Source organism: Melanerpes formicivorus, unplaced genomic scaffold, assembly GCF_026170545.1.
Source record: "Melanerpes formicivorus ecotype bairdi unplaced genomic scaffold, bMelFor1.0.p_v2 SCAF_3, whole genome shotgun sequence".
NCBI classification, from domain to species: domain Eukaryota; kingdom Metazoa; phylum Chordata; class Aves; order Piciformes; family Picidae; genus Melanerpes; species Melanerpes formicivorus.
The window spans coordinates 197,366-219,939 of NW_027142355.1; the positions used below are offsets into that span (position 1 = coordinate 197,366).

General features: G+C 49.8%; 1 protein-coding gene across 1 annotated transcript in view; it reads left to right on the top strand.

Annotated features, from left to right (window-relative positions):
• Positions 1 to 22,574, top strand: part of TRHDE (thyrotropin releasing hormone degrading enzyme) — a 299,761-nt gene that overhangs the window by 4,451 nt on the left and 272,736 nt on the right. The window contains exon 2 of the mRNA XM_068164774.1: positions 6,807 to 7,080. Within this exon, the coding sequence (XP_068020875.1) occupies positions 6,807 to 7,080 (274 nt within the window). The remainder of the gene's footprint in view (positions 1 to 6,806; positions 7,081 to 22,574) is intronic.

Here is a 22,574-nt window from a genome sequence, read left to right on the forward strand (position 1 = left end):
GATAGGTTGGACATGATGATCTTGAAGGTCTCTTCCAGCCTGGTCTGGTCTGGTCTGGTCCTATTCTATTCCTATTCTATTGCTATTCTATTCTATTCTGTTCTACCATTTGTGGTCCTTAGGCATGGATGGCTTCCACTGTGACAGACAGACAGGTTTCTCTCATGCTCTGGGAGAACTCCATGTTCCAGCAGAGCTTTAGCTTTATGACATCTTTATACTTGATGAAAATACAGCAACCTGGTTGGAATAGCAGTTGCTATAAAAAAGGCTCTAAGCCATCGTTTTTCACTCTAGTTGTACATGAAGAGTGAATAACTCTGGCTGCTAACTGTGAGGCTTCACAAACCCAGTATTGCCCTTGCTTTAGAATTTTGCCTCCTAAAGTTAGTTTATTCACAGATGAATGTCCTAAGTCAGCCCTGTGAAAGTATTTATTTTCTCCCTGAAATCTCTGCTGCTTTAATTGAAATGTAAAATGCAAGTGATCTTGCCACAAATTTGCTCCGTGTTGTGGGCCAGAATTTACTGGCAGTAATCAACAGACATTTAATATAGAGCTTCTGTAGAGCACCAGAACAGTATGCAGACGTAATTTAAATGAGCATCCAACGTTGGCAGAAATAAAAAGGGGGGGTAAGGGGGGAGAAGTAACTCTTACATCATGCACTGAAACCAAACAGACATACTCTTCCCTCTTATAGCAGCTGAGATGTCAAAACAGATAGGTTGTTGAGGAAACACATGCCTGCCTTTAATAGAGGAGCTGAAATTAAAACACCTGCAAATGACTGCCATGGGTGTGCTGAGGAGACAGGCTGCAAGGCTCTCGTTCCCAGAAGTACAACTCTTTTATGGTGAGACTTTGAGGAATTGGAGATAAAAGTGTCAGTGCCCAGAGAGGTGTGTAGAGAGATGGATGGAATCCTCAGCTGGCTCTTCACGTTTAGCATGCTCCTAGAATATTCCCTTGGTCTTGCCTCTTAACACAACCAGAGAGAAATAGATACAGACAGGCAGTGGTTAGGTTCTGCTTTGCCTTAAACCTGTGTTTGTTTTGCTTTGTGGAACACCAGCGAGTGGCTGCTTGCTAGGAATGCACATTATAAATACCACAGTTATTGGCTGGTGATGTATTTTTAGTGCAGGATATTGACTGCCTGGTTTTTGCTCAGTTATGTCTCTGTGGGTAGATCTCTTTGTGGGATGCAGAATTTATGAGGTTCTATTAGTCTGGTGAGGGGGTTGGTTTTCAGTGGCCTGAAATGCAAAGACATTGAGATCCTTGAAGGTGTCCAGAGAAGGGCAACAAAGCTGGGGAGGGGTCTGGAGCACAGCCCTGTGAGGAGAGGCTGAGGGAGCTGGGGTTGCTTAGCCTGGAGGAGAGGAGGCTCAGGGGAGACCTTCTTGCTCTCTCCAACTCCCTGAAGGGAGGTTGTAGCCAGGTGGGGGTTGGTCTCTTCTCCCAGGCAAGCAGCACCAGAACAAGAGGACACAGTCTCAAGCTATGCCAGGGGAGGTTTAGGCTGGAGGTGAGGAGAAAGTTCTTCCCAGCAAGAGAGATTGGCCATTGGAATGTGCTGCCCAGGGAGGTGGTGGAGTCACCACCCCTGGAGGTGTTCAAGAAAGGCTTGGATGTTGCCCTTGGAGCCATGTTTAGTTAATCATGAGATATTAGGTAATAGGTTGGACTTGATGATCTCAGAGGTTTTTTCCAACCTGGTTGTTTGGAATGTGCTGCCCAGGGAGGTGATGGAGTTACCATCACTGGAAGTGTTTAAAAAGAGACTCAGTTCTGTGGTTTAGTTGATGAGATGGTGTTGGGTGATAGGTTGGACTCCATGATCTCAAAGGTCTCTTCCAACCTGGTTAATTCAGTAATCTATGATTCTATAACAAGTTAGGGTAGAATATGCAAGAAGTGGCTAAATAAATGAACAACATGCTGCCTTATTTAGAGAGTTTCAGGATAGATGCAGTGTGAGTATGTGTGGCTGAGCTCATTAAAATTGTTAATTGCAGAGGGAAGTTCATCATTCTTGCTGTATTAATAAGAGGCCAGTACAGTTTTCCATGCTCACTTGAAGCTTCTGTTGATGTCTGTAGCTGTTTAGAGTGTGCCTGGAATGCAGAATCAGGTCCACTTGAGAGACTTCGCATGCAAATTAAGTTGCTTCGCTTCATCTAATGGGCCCATTTGGCCTTGTAGTTCTAGTGTAAATCCACTGATAACATGGAATTTTGTGGGATTAACACTGGAATACCTGGCACCAACTTTTGACCTCAATGTGTTTAGCAGCCTTATGCAGAATTGTGATGTCAGTTAATTCCTCTTTTACACGGAGATAAGGAAAATGTGGTGTTATTAATTCCTTCAGGAAGGAAGGGATTAAGAGCCAAGGAAGGCTGCTCAGTGTAGACAAAAGACCAATGGAAACTGCTTCAGAGGTGGATTTTTTGGTTTGGTCTGTTTTCAAGTTCAAAAAAGCAAAGTCAGCATTCTTGGTTTAGTAGTCAGGAGGTATCATAGTATCATTCAGGGTTGGAAGGGAGCACAAGGATCATCTAGCTCCAACCCCCCTGCCATGGGCAGGGACACCCCACACTGCATCAGCCTGGCCAGAGCCTCAGCCAGCCTGGGTTTAAACATCTCCAGGGACAGGGCCTTGACCACCTCCCTGGACAACCCATTCCAGGGCTTCACCACTCTCATGGTGAAGAACCCCCTCCTCACATCTAGCCTGAATCTCCCCACCTCCAGCTTCATTCCATTCCCCCTAGTCCTATCACTACCTGACATTCTGAGCAGTCCCTCCCTAGCCTTCCTGTAGGCCCCCTTCAGATACTGGAAGGCCACAATGAGGTCTCCTCGGAGCCTTCTCTTCTGCAGACTGAACAGCCCCAACTCCTTCAGTCTGTCCTCATAGGAGAGGTGCTCCAGCCCTCTGCTCATCCTTGTGGCCCTTCTCTGGACACCTTCCAGCACCTCCACATCACTCTTGTAATAGGGGCTCCAGAACTGGACACAGTACTCCAGGTGGGGTCTCACCAGGGCTGAGCAGAGGGGGAGGATCACCTCCCTTGACCTGCTGGCCACACTTCTCCTGATGCAGCCCAGGATCTGATTGGCTTTCTGGGCTGCAAGTGCACACTGAGAGCTCCTGTTGAGCTTCTCCTCCACCAGCACCCCCAAGTCTCTCTCCTCAGGGCTGCTTTCCAGCCAGTCCCTGTCCAGCCTGTATTTGTGCCTGGGATTGCCTCGACCCAGATGCAGGACCCTGCACTTGCTCTTATTGAACTTCATGAGGTTGGCTTGTGCCCACCTCTCCAGCCTGTCAAGGTCCCTCTGGATGGCCTCCCTTCCCTCCAGCGTGTCTGCTGCACCACACAGCTTGGTGTCATCAGCAAGCTTGGGTCTTGGGTCTTGGGTGAGAGGTTGGACTTGATGAACCTTGAGGTCTTTTCCAACCTTATTGATTCTATGATTTTAAAAGAGGTGATGATTTCCTCAGAAAACATCTCTCTGGCTTTAACAGGGCTGGTGGGTTGAGATTTCCCCCCACCCCCAACGCTAACCTTGCCAGACCAGCTCAGCTGGAAGCAAATGGCAGCTGTGTTTGCAGGCAAAACAACCACCTACGATGGGATGCAGGGAAGATGATCTTTGAGGTCTCTTCCAACCTTGGTGATTCTGTGAAGATGCACAAAATAGCCAGGAGTTACAATATTGGACAGATACTTCACAAACACCACGAGAAACCCCCCTGGTCAAGCAGAGCAGGAGAGCTGTCCCTCTGCCCCCCAGCCCCTGTCCCAAAGAGAGAAAGAAGCAGAGAGTGAGCAGTGGTTAGAACTTCACCAAAACAATGCAGCCAAGGTCAGGCAGAAGCAGAGCAGCCTCCCTTCAGAGCATGAAGTGAGCAGAGCAGAGACCAGAAGAGGGAAGATTGTTTTGGTACAAGCAGTCTTATAGGAGCTGTTTCTCCAGTGGAATCATCTAGAGTGGTCTTTGTTTTCCTTTTCACACCCAGCAGTGATTTATTTGCAGTTTGCTACATTTCTGCTCGAAATCTGTGACAGAATTTTGTAAGGCATAGCCTCAACCCCCCCCAGCAGGTGTGGGTGCAGCACAGCAAGAGAAGAGTGTAGTGCTTCAAGAACTTTGTTTCATTCCAAGAAGTAAACCAAAATCATGCTCCAAAGTACCTGTGAACCTCCAGAAGCTGTAGAAGAAGTCACTGAGGTGGTTTATTTTCCTTTGATTGTCTTTTGCTTTGTTCTGAGGCTTTGGAGAATATCACACTGCAGGATCAGGCTTATGGATTAATTAGTAATAGGTGCCACCATTCTCATCATATCAAATCTCACCCCCCAGCCCTCCCCCACCCTCTTTCCCTAGAGGAATAACAGCTGATGAGTCAACCTCCAAAATTCTGGTGAGTGTTCACCTGGTCTGTAAAGTTGCTTTGCTGTTGCCATTGGTGGAAGCTTGGAAAGTGAGGCATGAATCAATGCCACTCAAAAAAGCTATGCCTGAGCTTCATGGGTGCATAGATGGCTCATGGTGGTTTTGTCCCCCTCTGTGCCTCCAGGAAATATTCTTCCTCAAACCCAGAAATTCAGCTGTTCAAGAGTAGCTGCTTCTTTCTGCAGAGGTCATTGCCCATGGTTTGACTCCAAATGTGTAAGTTTCCACAGAGAGAAGATCATATGGATGTTAGGAAAATGAAGTGGTTGCAGCTGTAGGGGCAGAGGAGTCAGGGAAAAGACTCAGAACATAGGCTGAGTGTGTGAGCTTGGTTGTATTCTTAGGTACTGTGGCAGGGTCATTACTGACACCATCCCTCATAACATTTCCCTGGATTTTTGTCACTTAGACACGCAAGGGAACTGTGCTGCAGCAGAACAACAGCAGTGCCTGTTCTCTGGGCACTCTCTGCCTTATTAACTAAGTAGTGTGAAAAAGAGGAGGCTGAGGGGAGACCTCCTGGCTCGCTACAGCTCCCTGCAAGGAGGTTGTGGAGAGCTTGGTGCTAGGCTCTGCTCCCAGGTCATTAGTGACAGAAGAAGAGGGAATGGCCTGAAGCTGCCCCTGGGGAGGTTCAGACTGGACATTAGGAAAGCTTTTTTTCAGGCAAGAGTGGTGAGGGCTTGGAATGTGCTGCCCAGGGAGGTGGTGGAGTCCCCAAGGCTGGCTGTGTTTGCAGGTGGTTTGTCTGTGGTGCTTGGGGCTGTGGTTTAGGGGTGAGCCTTGCAGAGTAGGGCTCTGGGTTGGCCTTGGTGACCCTGAGGCTCTTTTCCAGGCTGAATGTTTCTGTGATTCTGTGATATTCTCTGCCTGTATTCAAATCTCTTTAATCCTAAAGGAAACAGGGGCAGATTTTATTGTAAAACTAAAGCCTTCCCATTCTATACAATGGCACAGTAAATATCTTCTTCTCCTTCAGAGATCTTAATCTGCCCCATTAACTGAGAGTGTGGATTTGTGCTCTATGAAGTGCTCCAGAAAAGCAAAGCATATGTAGAAGAGTGGTGAACTACTGTCTGCTTGTTTGATCATTTGCCTGTATTTGTCATTCTTCAAAGCTCATAGACTAGCTTTTGGAGCTTGCATGGTCACAGCAGTGATGTGAAGTGGTGTGCAGCCTCTATGGCAGCAATCACCAGGGGAAGACAGTCACTCTTGGGTGCACTGTGTGACCATGAGTTCTCATGTGCAAAGAATCACAGGGCTGGAAGGGACCTCAAGTATCATCTAGTCCCAACCCCCCTGCCATGGGCAGGGACACCTCACACTACAGCAGGTTGCTCACAGCCACATCCAGCCTGGCTGCAAACGCCTCCAGGCATGAGGCTTCCACCACCTCCCTGGGCAACCTGTGCCAGGCTCTCACCACCCTCATGGGGAAGAATTTTCTCCTAACATCTAATCTGAATCTTCCCACTTTTTACTCCATCCCCCCCAGTCCTATTACTCCCTGACACCCTCAGAAGTCCCTCCCCAGCTTTCTTGTGGCCCTCTTCAGATACTGGAAGGCCATAAGAAGGTCTCCTTGGATCCTTCTCTTCTCCAGACTGAACAGCCCCAACTCCCTCAGTCTGTCCTCATAGCAGAGCAGCTCCAGCCCTCTGTTCATCCTTGTGGCCCTTCTCTGGACACATTTCAGAGAGAGGCAGGTTGCCCTGGCAGTGCCTGGGGACAGACAGACCTCCTCAAAAGCTGTTAAGTCATGGTTTCAGCTGAGGACTGTGCTTAATTGGCTTACATTTTATAGCCACTTTTGGCTTTGTTGTTTGTTTAGAATAGAATAGAATAGAGCAGGTTGGAAGAGACCTTCAAGATCATCGTGTCCAACCCATCAACCAATCCAACACCACCTAAACAACTAACCCATGGCACCAAGCACCCCATCAAGTCTCCTCCTGAACACCTCCAATGATGGCGACTCCACCACCTCCCCAGGCAGCACATTCCAATGGGCAATCACTTTCTTCATGAATTGAGGAACAAATCTGCTAATAGAAGCTGAGGTTGGGTGTGAGGCAAGAGATTATTTATTTAACCTCAGAGTGGTGTCTGTAGATGTGTAGGAAGTTTGTAGAGCATTTCTCTGTGTCAGTTGTGGTGCAGTACAGGTAGCAAGAAGGCAGTGAAGCACCGTTCAGACTGTGCACTTCTTACAGTCTGCTGCCAGCCCTTCCCCCTTCCTCCCTGAACCACCGCAGTCCAGCAATGTCTGCCTTGGTGTGTGCATGAATCGGGTGCTGTGCAGAGGCAGTGATCACTTTCTCTGTTTCCCTTCCAGGTTTCTTGGTGTCACGCAGTTCTCTCCCACTCACGCCCGGAAAGCCTTCCCTTGCTTCGATGAGCCCATCTACAAGGCCACCTTCAAAATCAGCATCAAGCACCAAGCAACTTACTTATCCCTGTCCAACATGCCAGTGGAAACCTCTGTGTTCGAAGAAGATGGATGGGTTACAGATCACTTTTCACAGTCCCCTCTCATGTCCACCTACTACCTGGCTTGGGCAGTGTGCAATTTCACCTACCGGGAGACCGTCACCAAGAGTGGAGTGGTTGTAAGTACCTCTGATGTCCTCTCCAGTGCTCTTCCTTGCTCTGAGAGCCCTCACTTTTTGTAAGAGATCATTAAGAGATCAAGTGCTTCAAGTGCTAATTGCTGAGATTTGCCAGTTTGTTTAATGCTGCTGTGTATTGTATGGGACCCTTTCTGAAGGTGGCCAAGAGAGCCAAAGGCATCCTGGCTGGGATCAGCAATGCTGTGTCCAGCAGGAGCAGGGAGGGGATTGTCCCCTGGCACTCAGCTCTGGGGAGGCCACACCTCCAGTGCTGTGTCAGTTTTGGGCACCTCAGGACAAGAGAGATGTGGAGGTGCTGGAGCCAGGGCAGAGGAGGGCAAGGAAGCTGGGAAGGGCCTGGAGAAGAAATGTGATGAAGAGCAACTGAAGGAGCGGGGGATGGTTAGTGTGAAAGAGAGGAGGCTGAGGGGAGACCTCCTGGCTCTCTACAGCTCCCTGCAAGGAGGTGGTGGAGAGGTTGGTGCTGGTCTCTGCTCCCAGGTCATTAGTGACAGCACAAGAGGGAATGGCCTCAAGCTGCCCCTGGGGAGGTTCAGACTGGATATTAGGAAAGCTTTTGTTGAGGGCAAGAGTGGTGAGGGCTTGGAATGTGCTGCCCAGGGAGGTGGTGGAGTCCCCAGGCCTGGCTGTGTTTGCAGGTGGTTTGTCTGTGGTGCTTGGGGCTGTGGTTTAGGGGTGAGCCTTGCAGAGTAGGGTTCTGGGTTGGCCTTGGTGACCCTGAGGGTCTGTTCCACCCTGAATATTTCTGTGGTTCTGTTTGGCTACCATTTTTTGTTTGTCTGATGCCCTTTGTGCTGGTCAGCTTGGCAGATGTGGTTGTCTGATGAAATTCTGACTATGCCATTTCACTTTGCTTTTTTGGGGGGTTTACTGCAGTTTCTTCCTGCAGCCTTTTCAGTACTGATGTTTATGGCATTGGAGTCAGTGATACCAGCAGACTTCTCTGTCTCCTTCCTTCAGTGCTGACATGTCCCTCGGTGTGCTGTGTGCTGGCTCAGGAGGCTGATAAAGTCATTTCCATCTCAGATCTCTTGCTCAGGAGCAGGACTTTACCACCTGTCAGCTTCTTGTGGAGGTCCAGGTTGATGGCAGCACTAAGTTTCCAGAGGTGTTGCTTCCAAATCTGGCAGAGTTCCAGGAGTTACGCTGTGAAAAGGAAACAAACAACCAAAGGAGAGGAAAACTCCTTTGTTTGTGTCAGGTTTGGTTCTGTTTACAAACATCCATCTCAGAACTGTGTAAGCAGCCAAAACATACATGAGAAATGGTGTCAGCTTGAGAGAATGTTTCACAGGGCTCTTAACCTGATGTTTCAGGTGAACATACAGAGAAACCCTTCTGTCTTAGTTACTGTGCATAACAGAGGCAGTTCTGGATGCAGAGGTCTAGGTGGCAGTTGAAGCTGCGTGGCTGAGCCAAAGGGCTGTTCATCTTAACTCTCTGCAAATGCTCTCTGACTATGTGCTGCAGCCTGGAGCCATGAGGAAAGGCTGCAGACCTCTGTTCCACAGCTGGTCAGATTAGGAGATGGCTTCACAACAACTAGAGAGACTCTGCAGAGGGACCTCAACAGGCTGGACAGATGGGCAAGAGTCCAAGGGCAGGAGATTGAACACATCCAAGTGCCAGGTTCTGCACATTGGCCACAACAACCCCAGGCAGTGCTACAGGCTGGGGTCAGAGTGGCTGAGAGCAGCCAGGCAGAGAGGGACCTGGGGGTGCTGGTCGAGGGTAGGCTGAACATGAGCCTGCAGTGTGCCCAGGCAGCCAAGAGGGCCAATGGCATCCTGGCCTGCATCAGGAACAGTGTGGCCAGCAGAAGCAGGGAGGTCATTCTGCCCCTGTCCACTGCACTGGTTAGGCCACACCTCGAGTCCTGTGTCCAGTTCTGGGGCCCTCAGTTTAGGAAGGAGGTTGACTTGCTGGAACACATCCAGAGTAGGGCAACGAAGTTGGTGAGGGGTTTGGAACACAGCCCTATGAGGAGAGACTGAGGGAGCTGGGGTTGCTTAGCCTGGAGAAGAGGAGGCTCAGGGGTGACCTTCTTGCTCTCTACAACTACCTGAAGGGAGGTTGTAGACAGGCAGAGGTTGGTCTCTTCTCCCAGGCAGCCAGTACCAGAACAAGAGGACAGTCTCAGGCTGAACCAGGGGAGGTTCAGGCTGGGTGTTAGGAAGAAGTTCTACACAGAGAGAGTGATTGCCCATTGGAATGTGCTGCCTGGGGAGGTGGTGGAGTCACCATCACTGGAGGTGTTCAGGAGGAGACTTGATGGGGTGCTTGGTGCCATGGGTTAGTTGTTTAGGTGGTGTTGGATTGGTTGATGGGTTGGACACGATGATCTCGAAGGTCTCTTCCAACCTGGTCTATTCTGTATTCTATATTCTATACATCGAGCAGCAGTGGAGGGAACTGAGCTATCAGATACTGCCTGTGATCACTCCCTGCTTGTACTCTAGAGCAGGCTGCCCAGGGGGGTTGTGGAGTCTCCCTCTCTGGAGCTATTCAAACCCTGCCTGGATGTGTTGCTGTGTGATCTGCTCTAGGTGCTCCTGCTCTGGCAGGGGGTTGGACTGGATGAGCTTTGGAGGTCCCTCCCAGCCCCTAACACTCTGTGATCTGAGAAACAGCTGCAAGCAGTTCAGCTTCCAACATCAGTGTTAGAAAATCCATGAAACCTGTGGGATGGATGAACCTCAGGACCATCTGCTTGAAAAAATACAGAATCTCTTCCTCTGGGACTCATTTTCTGGTAGTGTTACTCAAAGCTGATGCCCTGCAAACTTGTGATTGAGTATGTTTGCTATGCTGAAGACAGAGCTGTGTCTTACAGGTATTAATTGATAACTTTCTGCTGTTCTCATGTTTGGCAAAACTGTTCTGCTTCAGGTTCAACAAGCATCCAGAGGGGAAATCCAAATGTTAGTTTGTTAGGAATTTGTGGCTGCTGGAGCCTGGTACTCTGATACTCTGCCCTGCTGAGGCCACATCTGGAATGTTGTGTCCAGTTCTGGGACCCTCAGGTGAAGAAGGACCTCAGGGAACTGCTTGAAAGAGTGCAGCATAGAGCCACAAAGATGCTGAAGGCAGTGGAAGAGCTTCCTCATGAGGAGAGCCTGAGGGAGCTGAGGGCTCTGGAGCTTGGACAGGGGGAGCCTGAGAGGTGACCTCATTGCTGCTGATAAAGCTGTGCAGGGGGAGTGCCCAGAGGCTGGAGCCAGGCTCTGCTGGGGGATGCCCAATGCCAGCACAAGGGGCAGTGGTGGAAGCTGAGGCAGAGGAAGTGCCATGGAAACAGGAGGGAAATGTTTTCCCTGTGAGGGTGCCAGAGCCCTGGAGCAGGCTGCCCAGGGGGGCTGTGGAGTCTCCCTCTCTGGAGCTATTCAAGCCCTGCCTGGATGTGTTGCTGTGTGATCTGCTCTAGGTGCTCCTGCTCTGGCAGGGGGGTTGGCCTGGCTGAGCTTTGGAGGTCCCTTCCAGCCCCTAACACTCTGTGGTGCTGTGACTCATGCTTGTGTCTGTTGGTTCATTGCATGTGGGCCATACCTGTGTATACTCCACCAGCTTTCTAGTACCACTGTACAGCACATGGCCAACAATTGGTAGGTGATCTTCCTAAAGACTTGAGAACTGAGCTCTTCTCTTACCCCATAAAATGGTTCTGGTAGAGTTTTAGCTCTATCTATTTTTTCTTCACTATCCCTATCACAGAGGTGTATGAATGCCTGGAGATACCAAAATAGCTTATGCTGAGTTATTGGTTAAATATATCTTGCTATTTTTCAGTCCATTCATGACCTGATCATCTTTAATCGTTGTTCAGTTTTATCCTTTATCATCTCAGCCCTCCAGCTCAGGGCTGTGTTCAGTCAGATGAATTGCTGAGGTAATCCATCTTTCTCAGTCTTTTGTGCTGCAGGGCCAGGAGTTCATGGACACTCCTGGGCCAATTTGAAACGATCTGAATCCTGGCAGGTGCAGTTTTAAACTTCTGGGGTTTCTCCCAAGCTGCTTTTTCACTGACATGTAGTTGGTCCTGTATCCATAGCAAGGAGATTAAATTCATCCAGAGAAGGGCAACAAAGCTGGGGAGGGTTCTGGAGCACAGCCCTGTGAGGAGAGGCTGAGGGAGCTGGGGTTGCTTAGCCTGGAGAAGAGGAGACTCAGGGGAGACCACCTTGCTCTCTCCAACTCCCTGAAGGGAGGTTGTAGCCAGGTGGGGGTTGGTCTCTTCTCCCAGGCAAGCAGCACCAGAACAAGAGGTCACAGTCTGAAGCTGCACCAGGGGAGGTTTAGGCTGGATGTGAGGAAGAAGTTCTTTCCAGAAAGAGAGATTGGCCATTGGGATGTGCTGCCCAGGGAGGTGGTGGGGTCAACACCCCTGGAGGTGTTTAAGAAGAGCCTGGATGAGGCATTGGTGCCATGGTCTGGTTGATTGGATAGAGTTGGGTGTTAGGTTGGATTTGGTGATCTTGAAGGTCTCTTCCAAGCTGGTTGATTCTATGTATGATAAAAGTGAGTGAGGGAACCTTCAGCAAAATGAACCCAAGCTGCATTTGGAAGCATCTTGCTAGGCCATTTCTTGCCCTGGGGAATCATTCTCCCACACAGTGGGTATTTTGTAGGCATATAGCAGACACCTTTCAACTTGCTTCTACTTCTGCTTTTGTTTGGCATTTTCTTCATCCTGGTTTTGCTTTACAAAGAATCCTGGAGGGAAGAGGCTGTCCTTTCCAATTTTGACACTCTGCTAATGATGAAAATCTCACCTCTCCTCCACCTGGCCTGTGGAATAGAAGAACTGGAGGAATAAAGGCAGATATATTCCTCAAGACTGGCTGTTAGCTGTTGGTTTTCCCTCCAAGAGCCACACTGACCTCAAAATTAATTATAACCTAAGCACCAGGTTCAAATGCAGATCCAGTTATAAATAAACACTGACTGGGAAGAAAGCTTAGCTAGCCAACCAAAGCAGTAATCTTGATACAGGCTGTGTAATTCTTGCAGACATGAAGATGTTCTCTGTTTCATACACTGAAATTAATTGGGAGAGGAGACTTAGGACAAACAGTGCTTCTCTAGAAGCACAGCTCAGTGGATGTGAATCATTAGCATAACTCTTTAGTTCCTGTGAGTCTGATCAGAATCCCTCACACAGCAGGTAATTGAAGAGAAGTTTTGACTTCCTATATTATCTATATTAGATAATGTGTTGTTTGTATTTATTCTGCCCTGGTGAGGCCACACCTGGAATATTGCATCCAGCTCTGGGCTCCCCAGTTCAAGAGGGACAGGGATCTGCTGGAGAGAGTCCAAGGGAAGGCTACAAGGATGCTGAAGGGACTGCAGCAGTGCCTGGGGAGGAGAGGCTGGGAGCCCTGGGGTTGTTTAGTCTGGAGAACGGAAGATTGAGAGGAGATCTGATCAATGCCTATCAATAGCTGAGGGTCAGGAGGGAGGCGACAGGCTCTGCTCTGTTGCATCCTGTCATAGGACAAGGGGCAATGGATATAAACTCCAGCACAGGAGGCTCCACCTCAACATGAGGAGGAACTTCTTGACTGTGAGGGTCCCAGAGCCCTGGAGCAGGCTGCCCAGAGAAGTTGTGGAGTCTCCTTCTGTGGAGCCTTTCCAGCCCTGTCTGGATGTGTTCCTGTGTGACCTGTGCTGGATTCTGTGGTCCTGCTCTGGCAGGAGTTGGACTTGATGATCTTCAGAGGTCCCTTCCAACCCCTAACATCCTGTGAGGTTTACAGGAGATTGCTGCCAGGAGATTGGGCAAGGACTTGATTGCTGTGGAAGGGGTTGTGGTGCAGTTAACTTTGCTGCTGCCGGCTTGGGAGCAGTGCAGTTCTGCCAGGGTGCTGCCCGAGATGAATGCTGCGTTGAGGGAGGAGGGATGCCCTCAGGAGCAGGTTTAGCTCTCTTTGCATGGCTCTGTCAGCTGTACCACCTGTCGTTGGTGAAAAACCATGGTGTGTGTGTGCTGTCATCTTTACACCCTCCAGTCACGCAGCAAACTCCACTTACCTTCACGTGCTTGCTTGTTTCTGCTGTACGCTGCTTCCTAATCTCAGCTCTTGTGTATGTTGTCAGTAATTCTTAAAAGCAAAACATTGCTCTCTGGGTTGTTATGTCTGTCACATCAGCTCTGTATCTCTTCCCTTCATTCTTGTCTTTATCTGTGTTTTCAATCCACCAGGCCTTTTCCTACTGTTGATAACTTTGTTTTGCCCTATCTGGATTTAATCTTACTGTCCCTCACGCTTAGCTGTGCCTTCTGTTGTACAAACCTTCTCTTTCTCCTTTCTTTCTTCTGTGGACATGGAAGCTCCCTATATCCTGCATGCCTTCTCACTCTCTCTTAAGTTGTTCACATTCCTTTTCCCCCCCTTTTTTTTCCCTTCCTTGCTAATTCTTTCTCTTTTCAGTTGGTGGAAGTGATGAGCACTCTGGGACAAAGCACAGTGGGGATGAACGCATTGCTGGGAAGAGATTCATCTTCTGCCATTCTTCCCTTCAGCTGTGGATGGGGTGCAGAGATAGAGATGGAAATAAAAGGCCAACTGGCAGCTTTAAAGTGTTTGGCTCTTGTCAGGGGGAGTACCTGCTAGAAAGAAAAAAAGGCAAATGTGTGGAAAGGAGCAGAGTCAGGAGGGATTGTGGGCAGAGGGGTTAGGAGAGCAAGTGCAGGCAGTGCCAGAGCAGGTGGGAGTGAGCTGCAGTGACAGGAAGTGGCTGTCTGGCTGGGTGGTGGTGAGTGGCATGAGGAATGCTGATGGAAGGCAGTGCTGAAAGAGGAATTTTGTGTGATCTCACTTTACAAAACACAGAATTAACCAGGTTGAAAAAGGTCTTTGAGAGCATCCAGTCCAACCTATCACCCAACACCATCTCATCGACTAAACCTTGGCACCAAGTGCCTCATCCAGGCTCTTTCTGAGCACTGCTTAGAACTCTTTCTGAGCACTGCTTAGAACTCTTTCTGAGCACTGCTTAGAACTCTTTCTGAGCACTTTTGCTGCTCCTGCATGGCTGCAGCATATGCTGCAGGACTGTCTGTGTGGGGCTGACCACATCTTGGTCAGCTGCTTAGGGCAGGGCCAGCACTGGCTGGCTGAATCCATGGGCATCACATTAGATACCTCTACAACTGGGTACAGCTTGGTTTCAGTTCTCTTAGACATTACTGTAGGGTCATTAGCACTGAGGCATTTGTCATGATACAGAGAAGGACCTTGAGGCTAAGAAAGATCTTATGAGAAGAGTCAGCCCACTATAAGGCCAATCCTTATTGCACTGCTGTTGTTTTGTTACTGCTTTGTCTAAGATGTAAGTGGAAATCACAAGCTCCTAGTTAGTGAAGTTCTTAACACTTCATGGTTAAGTCTTATCCTGACCAACGAGGAGGAGCTGTAATAATCTGGCTAAAAGAGAACAAGGTAGTTACTGCTCCCACAGGCCCCTCTGGCTTGCAGAGAGCCTGCATAAGCATCCCAGCACTGAACTCACTGATTCATATGTTTGGGAGGCTTGCTCTGTTTGCCTCAGCATCCCATGAAAAGGTAGAGTGGTCTTAAGAATGGGATGCATGAAGTAGTAGCTGCCTCATTCTGCACAGAGGTGGTTTTTGCCCAGGAGGTGCTAGTGAGCAGAGTCATGTAAGCAGCCTCTAGTCAGAATCAGTGCGTGTCCAACAGCTCATGTTAGTTTAGATCCAGCACCATTCCCTTAAGGCTAAATAACTGGAGGTAGAGTCCTGTGTACAGTGGCTGGAGGGTAGTGTAGCACTCATAGAATCATAGAATGGAATAAACCAGCTTGGAAGAGACCTTTGAGATCCATCGTGTCCAGCCCATCATCCAACACCATCGAATCAACCAGGCTGGAATAGACCTCAGAGGTCATCCCAGCAATCCCTCAGCTGCTGGGGAGCTCAGCTGGATGTTCCCTCCTCTGCAGTGCAGTGGTCAGTTGGAGGAGGCTAAAGAGCTCTGACTTTGATTAGCAGCCTAAAAAGAAGGAAAACCACACAGGATCCCTGAGGTTGAACAACTCCTCAGACGAACATTTTCCCCCAGTGGGTTCCATGAGTTGTTGGCTGCTGGGAAAAAAACCCCAACCCCATCATTTCTCTCTAAAATAACTGCACTTGTGGCACAGTTCAGCCTGTAGCTTGTAGGAAATGATTGTGTATTTGAGAGATGTGTTCATACTTTGGTGTAATAGCAGTGATGACCTCCAGACCAGGCACTTGCTGGCAGTTAATGACTGCCTGGGTTCAGGGCCTAGGGCTCTGCCTTAGGCCCTCTCTTCTGCTGCTGGTTGTTAAGTGCCAGGGAAGCCTCTCCAGCAGGCATTATTTATTCATCACTATTGAAGGAATTATTCACCAGGTAATTCTTTGTGGGTGAGCAAATTGGTTACAGCAGAACGATTTAGCTATCACAAGTAGAATTAGTCCTCCATGGAACACTTGCTTCTTCTGCAAGCTGAGCTCCTTGCAGCTCCAGAGCTGAGCTCTGCTTCCTCAGCCCACGTGGACCTGAAAAGGGACTTTTGTTAGCCCATCACTTAGCACTGGGAGACCACCTGTGTACCTGAGAAACAGCTAGCAGCTGATGCAGGAAGCACCAGCAATAGTTCTGTAGCCTGGGCGTGATGCAGACTTGTAGCACTTAATCCTGCTGTGCCCTGGAATGCTCCTCTGGTAGCCATGTGGTGATGCCCATTAGTTTTTGTTGTTCTTCACCACCATCCCACTCTTGTCTTGCCCACAACAGCTCTCATTAGGCAGCTAAAAATGAAATGCACCTTCCCAAGAATGTGCTGGGAGATGTGCAGTTGCACTGAGCCAGGACAGCACACTCACCTGGGGATGGGGCTGGCTTGGTTTGTGCTTTATTTGTTGGTAGGAAATGTTCACTCTAGATGTAACAGAACCACAGAGTGGTCTGGGTTGGAAGGGACCTCCAAAGGCCATCCAGTCCAACTCCCCCTGCAGTCAGCAGGGACATCCCCAACTGGATCAGGTTGCCCAGAGCTCTGTCCAGCCTCACCTTGAACATCTCCAGGGATGGAGCCTCAATCACCTCCCTGGGCAACCTGTTCCAGCGTTTCACCACCCTCCTGGTGCAGAACTTGTTCCTGACATCCAATCTCAATCTGCTCTGCTGTAGTTTGAAGCCAAGGCTGGTTCTGCAAGTACCTTTTAGTCAATTCAATCTTAGGCAAGTGAGAAGGTGTAAAATAAGACTTTAGTAACCCAAAGATGTGGGAGCTCTTCCAGGTACACTGCCTCAATATTTGTTTCCCTGGTGTTGTTTCAGGTTTGCATATTGAAAATGACTTCTGGCTTACTCAGTTTTAAAGGGCATAGCTCCAAGCCATGCCACAAACAAACCAAACCCCCATGTGATCAGCAGCCATGCCAACCTGAATATGCCAGGGAATCTGTTCAGAACATAAACTGCAAACTTGCAATCCATTGCTATTGATTTCTAGTTGGATCTGCAAATCACATGCCCTGGGAAAACACTCTGCATGGATTGTGCTTACTCCTTTGAAATAAACTGCTGGCCCTCAGCACTTGCACTACAGGCAGTGTCTGACTGTGGTACTTGTTTGATTAGCATAACCTCCCAGCTGCACTCTGCAAATACTGGTGTCGAGTTGAAGGATTTGAGCTTGGGTTTTGGCTTGGAAGATCACCTGGAAGTTCCTGGTTACAGTGGTGTGCTTAACTGTGAGCTCTGCTTTTCAATGGTCTCTCCTGTGAGGAGAGGCTGAGGGAGCCTGGAGAAGAGGAGGCTCAGGGGAGACCTTATTGTGATACCTGAAGGGAGGTTGCAGCCAGGTGGGGATTGGTCTCTTCTCCAAGGCAACCAGCAGCAGAACAAGAGGACACAGTCTCAAGCTGTGCCAGGGGAGGTTTAGGCTGGAGGTGAGGAGAAAGTTCTTCCCAGGAAGAGAGATTGGCCATTGGAATGTGCTGCCCAGGGAGGTGGTGGAGTCCCCATCCCTGGAGGTGTCCAAGAGGGGATTGGATGTGGCCCTTGGAGCCATGGTTAAGTTGTCAGGAGGTGTTGGGTATTAGGTAATAGGTTGGACTTGATGATCTCTGAGGCCTTCTCCAACCTGGTTGATTCTGTGATTCTTGCTGCTGTTACACAGAGTTTCTTAATTAGTGGCTGATTTGGGGGTTTATGGCTTGCCCACAATAATGGAGAGCAGAGAGAGAGGCAGCAGAAGTGGTTTCTGGAGTGCTGGTTGTCAAACAGCATTCTGATTGCCGTTATCTGCCTTCAGGAGCAGTTCAGCCTCTAGCTGCTTCATCTGGGGTCTCTTCTGGCCAATGAAAAGAAAGGTCCTGAGATGTAGTAGTAGGATCACAGCTCATAGGATATTAAGGGTTGGAAGGGATTTCTGGAGATCTTTGAGTCCAACCCCCCAGACAGAGCAGGACCATGGGGTTGGAAAGTCTCCAGAGCAGGAGACTCCACAACCTCTCTGGGCAGCCTGCTCCAGGGCTCTGGCACCCTCACAGTCAAGAAGTTCCTCCTCATGTTGAGGTGGAACCTCCTGTGCTGCAGTTTCCATCCATTGCCCCTTGTCCTATCCCAGGGCACAGTGAGCAGAGGCTGTGCCTTCCTTCCTTCCTGACCCCCAGCCCTCAGCTATTGATAGACATTGATCAGATCCCTCTCAGTCTTCTCCTCTCCACACTAAACAGCCCCAGGGCTCTCAGCCTCTCCTCCCCAGGCAGTGCTGCAGTCCCTTCAGCATCCTTGGAGCCCTCCCTTGGACTCTCTCCAGGAGATCAAGTTTTAACAAGTAGTTTCTACTCCTTCCCTGCCATTTGCTCAGGGGTCAGTAGTGTGAAGTCCCTGCAGTTCCTCCTCTTTCATAGAATCAACCAGGTTGGAAAAGACCTCAGAGATCAGCAAGTCCAACCTATGACCTAACACCTTCTGACAGCTAAACCATGGCTCCAGGTGCCACATCCAAGCCTTTTCTGAACACCTCCATGGATGGTGACTCCACCACCTCCCTGGGCAGCACATTCCAATGGCAAATTACTCTTTCTATGAAGAACTTCTTCCTCACCACCAGCCTAAACCTCCCCTGGCACAGCTTGAGACTGTGTCCTCACCCATTTTAATCAGAAAGAGGGAGATGGAAGAGGAAGGGCTGTTTCCTTTTCCTTTCATGTGCTAATGAGCATAGGCACAGCGATAGGTACTGTGACAAGGTGACTCAGGGTGAAGGCTGAGCCCTGGAGCTGTACTCAGCTGTCTGTACTACCTCCTTTCCTGTCTCCCTGTGCCTCTTACGTTCTGCTGTCATATTTGACTTCATTAACTTGACTTCATTAAGGTCTCTGTCCGTGGCATGACCAGGAGTTCTGCTTTCTGACATTCAAGAAAGCAGTGAGAGCCCCTTAGTGTGTGTTGTAGGAGTCATGCTCTGGCTACAAATGCAGAACTGAAGTGCCAGGTAATCTGTAGGAGCTGGCTCAGCTAAGGATAGCAGAAAGGTGAACACATTCCTTTCCTTCTCCAGTCTGAGCACCTGCCAGTCAGAGCAGAGTTCTCCTGGGTGCTTACCCAGTGGCTGTGCTCTGTGCAGTGGCAATGGAGTACTGAGGCAGGTGGCTTAGCTGACAGGCAGCTGAGTGACAGGAGTGAGGGAGGATAGTGAGGTGCACTTTTATTTCTTTACAGACTTATCCAAGCTTTATGCATCTCTTAATGATACTTATTTCATAGAGAAACAAGGAATAGAACTTCTTTGTTCCCAGCTGTTCTAGCCAGTGGTGAGTTCTATTGCTGAGATTAGTAAGCTCAAGAGAGACAGAGACCTGCTGGAGAGAGGCCAAGGCAGAGCCAGGAGGATGCTTAGGGGACTTGAGCATCTCCCCTGGGAAGAGAGACTGAGAGCCCTGGGGCTGTTGAGTCTGGAGAAGAGAAGGCTGAGAGGGATCTGATCAATGTCTATCAAGAGCTGAGGGCTGGGGGTCAAGTGGAGGGGGCCAAGCTCTTGTGGGTGGTGCACAGCAATAAGCCAAGGAGCAATGGAGACAAACTTGACCAGAGAAGGTTTCAGCTCAAGATGAGGAGAAACTTCTTTGGTGTGAGGGTGTTGGAGCCCTGGAGCAGGCTGCCCAGAGAGGTTGTGGAGTCTCCTTCTCTGGAGCCTTTCCAACCCCACCTGGATGCATTCCTGCGCAGCCTCCCCTGGGTGCTGCTGCTCTGGCAGGGGGGTTGGACTAGGTGATCTCTGGAGGTCCTTTCCCACCTCTAATGTGCTGTGGTGCTATAATGATTGCCAGCTCCTCCTTTCCAGGCAGTTAAGCATCCATAACATTTACCTTTTGGGCTTCCCTCTGCCTGATTTTGTGTGTGTTTGTGTTGAAAAGCCTGCACAAATGACATCTTATTTTTACCTTTGTCCCAATACTTTTTTGCTGCCTGGAGTAGAGGAAAGGCTCTGTGGTTTGTGGTGTAAGCCTCCTGTGTGCTGGCAGAAGACTTGGTCTGTTTAGTTTACTACAAAGGTGTCCCTAGGTGTGTTGGGTTCACATCACCCCCTGACTAATTTGGAGAACACCCCTCCAGAATAAAATTGCCAGAGCAGCTCAGTTGGAAGCAAATGGAGCTCTATTTACAAGCAAAACTACAATCTAGATACATGAACTCCCCTTCCCCCCCTGTACAAGTGAAAAGAGAGTGGGAAGGGCAGAGAGTGGCTGTTAGTTACTTAGCCACAAGAAGAATGCAGCCAAGGTCAGCAACAGCCAAGCAAAAGCCACCAGCTGGTATCAGCTAGGGTGAAGGAGCCAAAAAAGGAAGAGAAATTCGTTAATACAATGAACTTTGTGTTGTTTATCAGCCCCAGAGGATCATGTAGACCTTATCATTATCTTGCCTTTACACCCAGAGGTGATTCCTTCCACTTTCTGCCACTTTCCACTCCAGATCTGTGGGAAGTTCACAGTATCACACAGTGTTGCCAAGGTTGGAAGAGACCTCGAGGATCATCGAGTCCAACCCATCAACACAGACCCCATGACTACACCATGGCACCAAGTGCCACATCCAATCCCCTCTTGAACACCTCCAGGGATGGTGACTCCACCACCTCCCTGGGCAGCACATCCCAATGATGAATGACTCGCTTGGTGAAGAACTTTCTCCTCACCTCCAGCCTAAACCTCCCCTGACACAGCTTGAGACTGTGTCCCCTTGTTCTGGTGCTGGTTGCCTGGGAGAAGAGACCAACCCTCACCTGGCTACAACCTCTCTTCAGGCAGTTGTGGAGAGCAATGAGGTCTCCCCTGAGCCTCCTCTTCTCCAGGCTAAGCAACCCCAGCTCCCTCAGCCTCTCCTCACAGGGCTGTGCTCCAGACCCCTCCCCAGCCTTCTTGCCCTTCTCTGGTCACATTCCAGCAACTCAACATCTTTCCTAAACTGAGGGGCCCAGAACTGGACACAGGACTCAAGGTGCAGCCTAACCAATGCAGAGTACAGGGGCACAATGACCTCCCTGCTCCTGCTGGCCACACTATTCCTAATGCAGGCCAGGATGCCATTGGTCCTCTTGGCTGCCTGGGCACACTGCTGGCTCATGTTTAGGCAGCTGTCAATCAGCAGCCCCAGGTCCCTCTCTGTTTGGGAGCTCTCAGCCACTCTGACCCCAGCCTGTAGCTCTGCATGGGGTTGCCGTAGCCAAAGTGCAGCACCTGGCACTTGGACTTGTTGAATGCCATCCCATTGGACTCTGCCCATCTGTCTAGTCGGTCAAGGTCCCTCTGCAGAGCCTTTCTGCCCTCTAACTGACTAACGTCTGCCCCTAACTTCCCCAGGCATCAGCCTGAAACTGCCACAACAGGGTTAACAAGACTGTCTAATTCTAGCAGCAGGGTGCTTTCACACTCCAGGCACCTCTTCTGCAGACTCTCCATCAGGTGCCAGGGTGGCACAGCTTCACAGTGTCTGTGTGCTTCTGCGGGGTCCGGCCTGGCACCTGCTGCCCTCACGTGCTCGCAGCTGTGGGGAGAGCCAGGCTGAGGCTTGACCACGATGCGGATGGGAGCCTTGCCCTTGGCTTTATCGCCTCTCCTAGCAGCTGTTGCAACTGCCCAGCTCCTTGAGTCCAGCGTGTAGCCCCCTCCCCTGGCCACCTTCTGGTGCAGTGCAGAGGGGACAGGTGGCAGAGAACCAGCTGCCCTGGCCAGGTTCCACTGAACATTGCCCTTAGGAGATCCTCCACTGTTCCTCCCTGGCAGCTCTCTGGCTGCTGCGTGCTGGTGAGACATAGAAGCAAGAGAGAACTGAGCTCTGTTATCTTCTTATTTGGAACAGTGTAATTTGAAAGGAGATTATGTTTCTCTTTGAAGAGTAAATGACCTGAAGTGTATTAAAAAAAATGAAGAAGAGGAAGTTCTCCTACAGTGGATTATCCTGAGGAAGAGTTAGTGATGATATGGTTTTGTTTCACGGCACAGTGGAGCTGTGTGGCACTGTGGGAGCAGAGGGAGACTACAGATGCTCTATTTTCTTGGGATGACTGCAGTGGGGGAGGGTTAAGAAGCTAAAGGTAGTTGTAAGCATCGCCTGGGGATTCTTCTGGAGGGAATAGAATGGAATAGAATAGAATAGAATAGACCAGGTTGGAAGAGACCTTCAAGATCATCGTGTCCAACCTATCATCCAACACCACCTAATCAACTAACCCATGGCACCAAGCACCCCATCAAGTCTCCTCCTGAACACCTCCAGTGATGGTGACTCCACCACCTCCCTGGGCAGCACATTCCAATGGGCAATCACTCTCTCCGTGTAGAACTTCTTCCTAACATCCAACCTAAACCTCCCCTGGCACAGCCTGAGACTGTGTCCTCTTGTTCTGGTACTGGTTGCCTAGGAGAAGAGACCAACCTCTGCCTGTCTACAACCTCCCTTCAGGTAGTTGTAGAGAGCAGTGAGGTCACCCCTGAGTCTCCCCCTCTCCAGGCTAAGCAACCCCAGCTCCCTCAGCCTCTCCTCACAGGGCTGTGTTCCAAACCCCTCACCAACTTCGTTGCCCTTCTCTGGACTTGTTCCAGCAAGTCAACCTCCTTCCTAAACTGAGGAGCCCAGAACTGGACACAGGACTTGAGGTGCAGCCTAACCAGTGCAGTGTCCAGGGGCAGAATGACCTCCCTGCTCCTGCTGGCCACACTGTTCCTGATGCAGGCCAGGATTCCATTGGCCCTCTTGGCTGCCTGGGCACACTGCAGGCTCATGTTCAGCCTACCATCAACCAGCACCCCCAGGTCCCTCTCTGCCTGCCTGCTCTCAGCCACTCTGACCCCAGCCTGTAGCACTGCATAGGGTTGCTGTGGCCAATGTGCAGCACCTGGCACTTGGATGTGTTCAATCTCCTGCCCTTGGACTCTTGCCCATCTGTCCAGCCTGTTGAGGTCCCTCTGC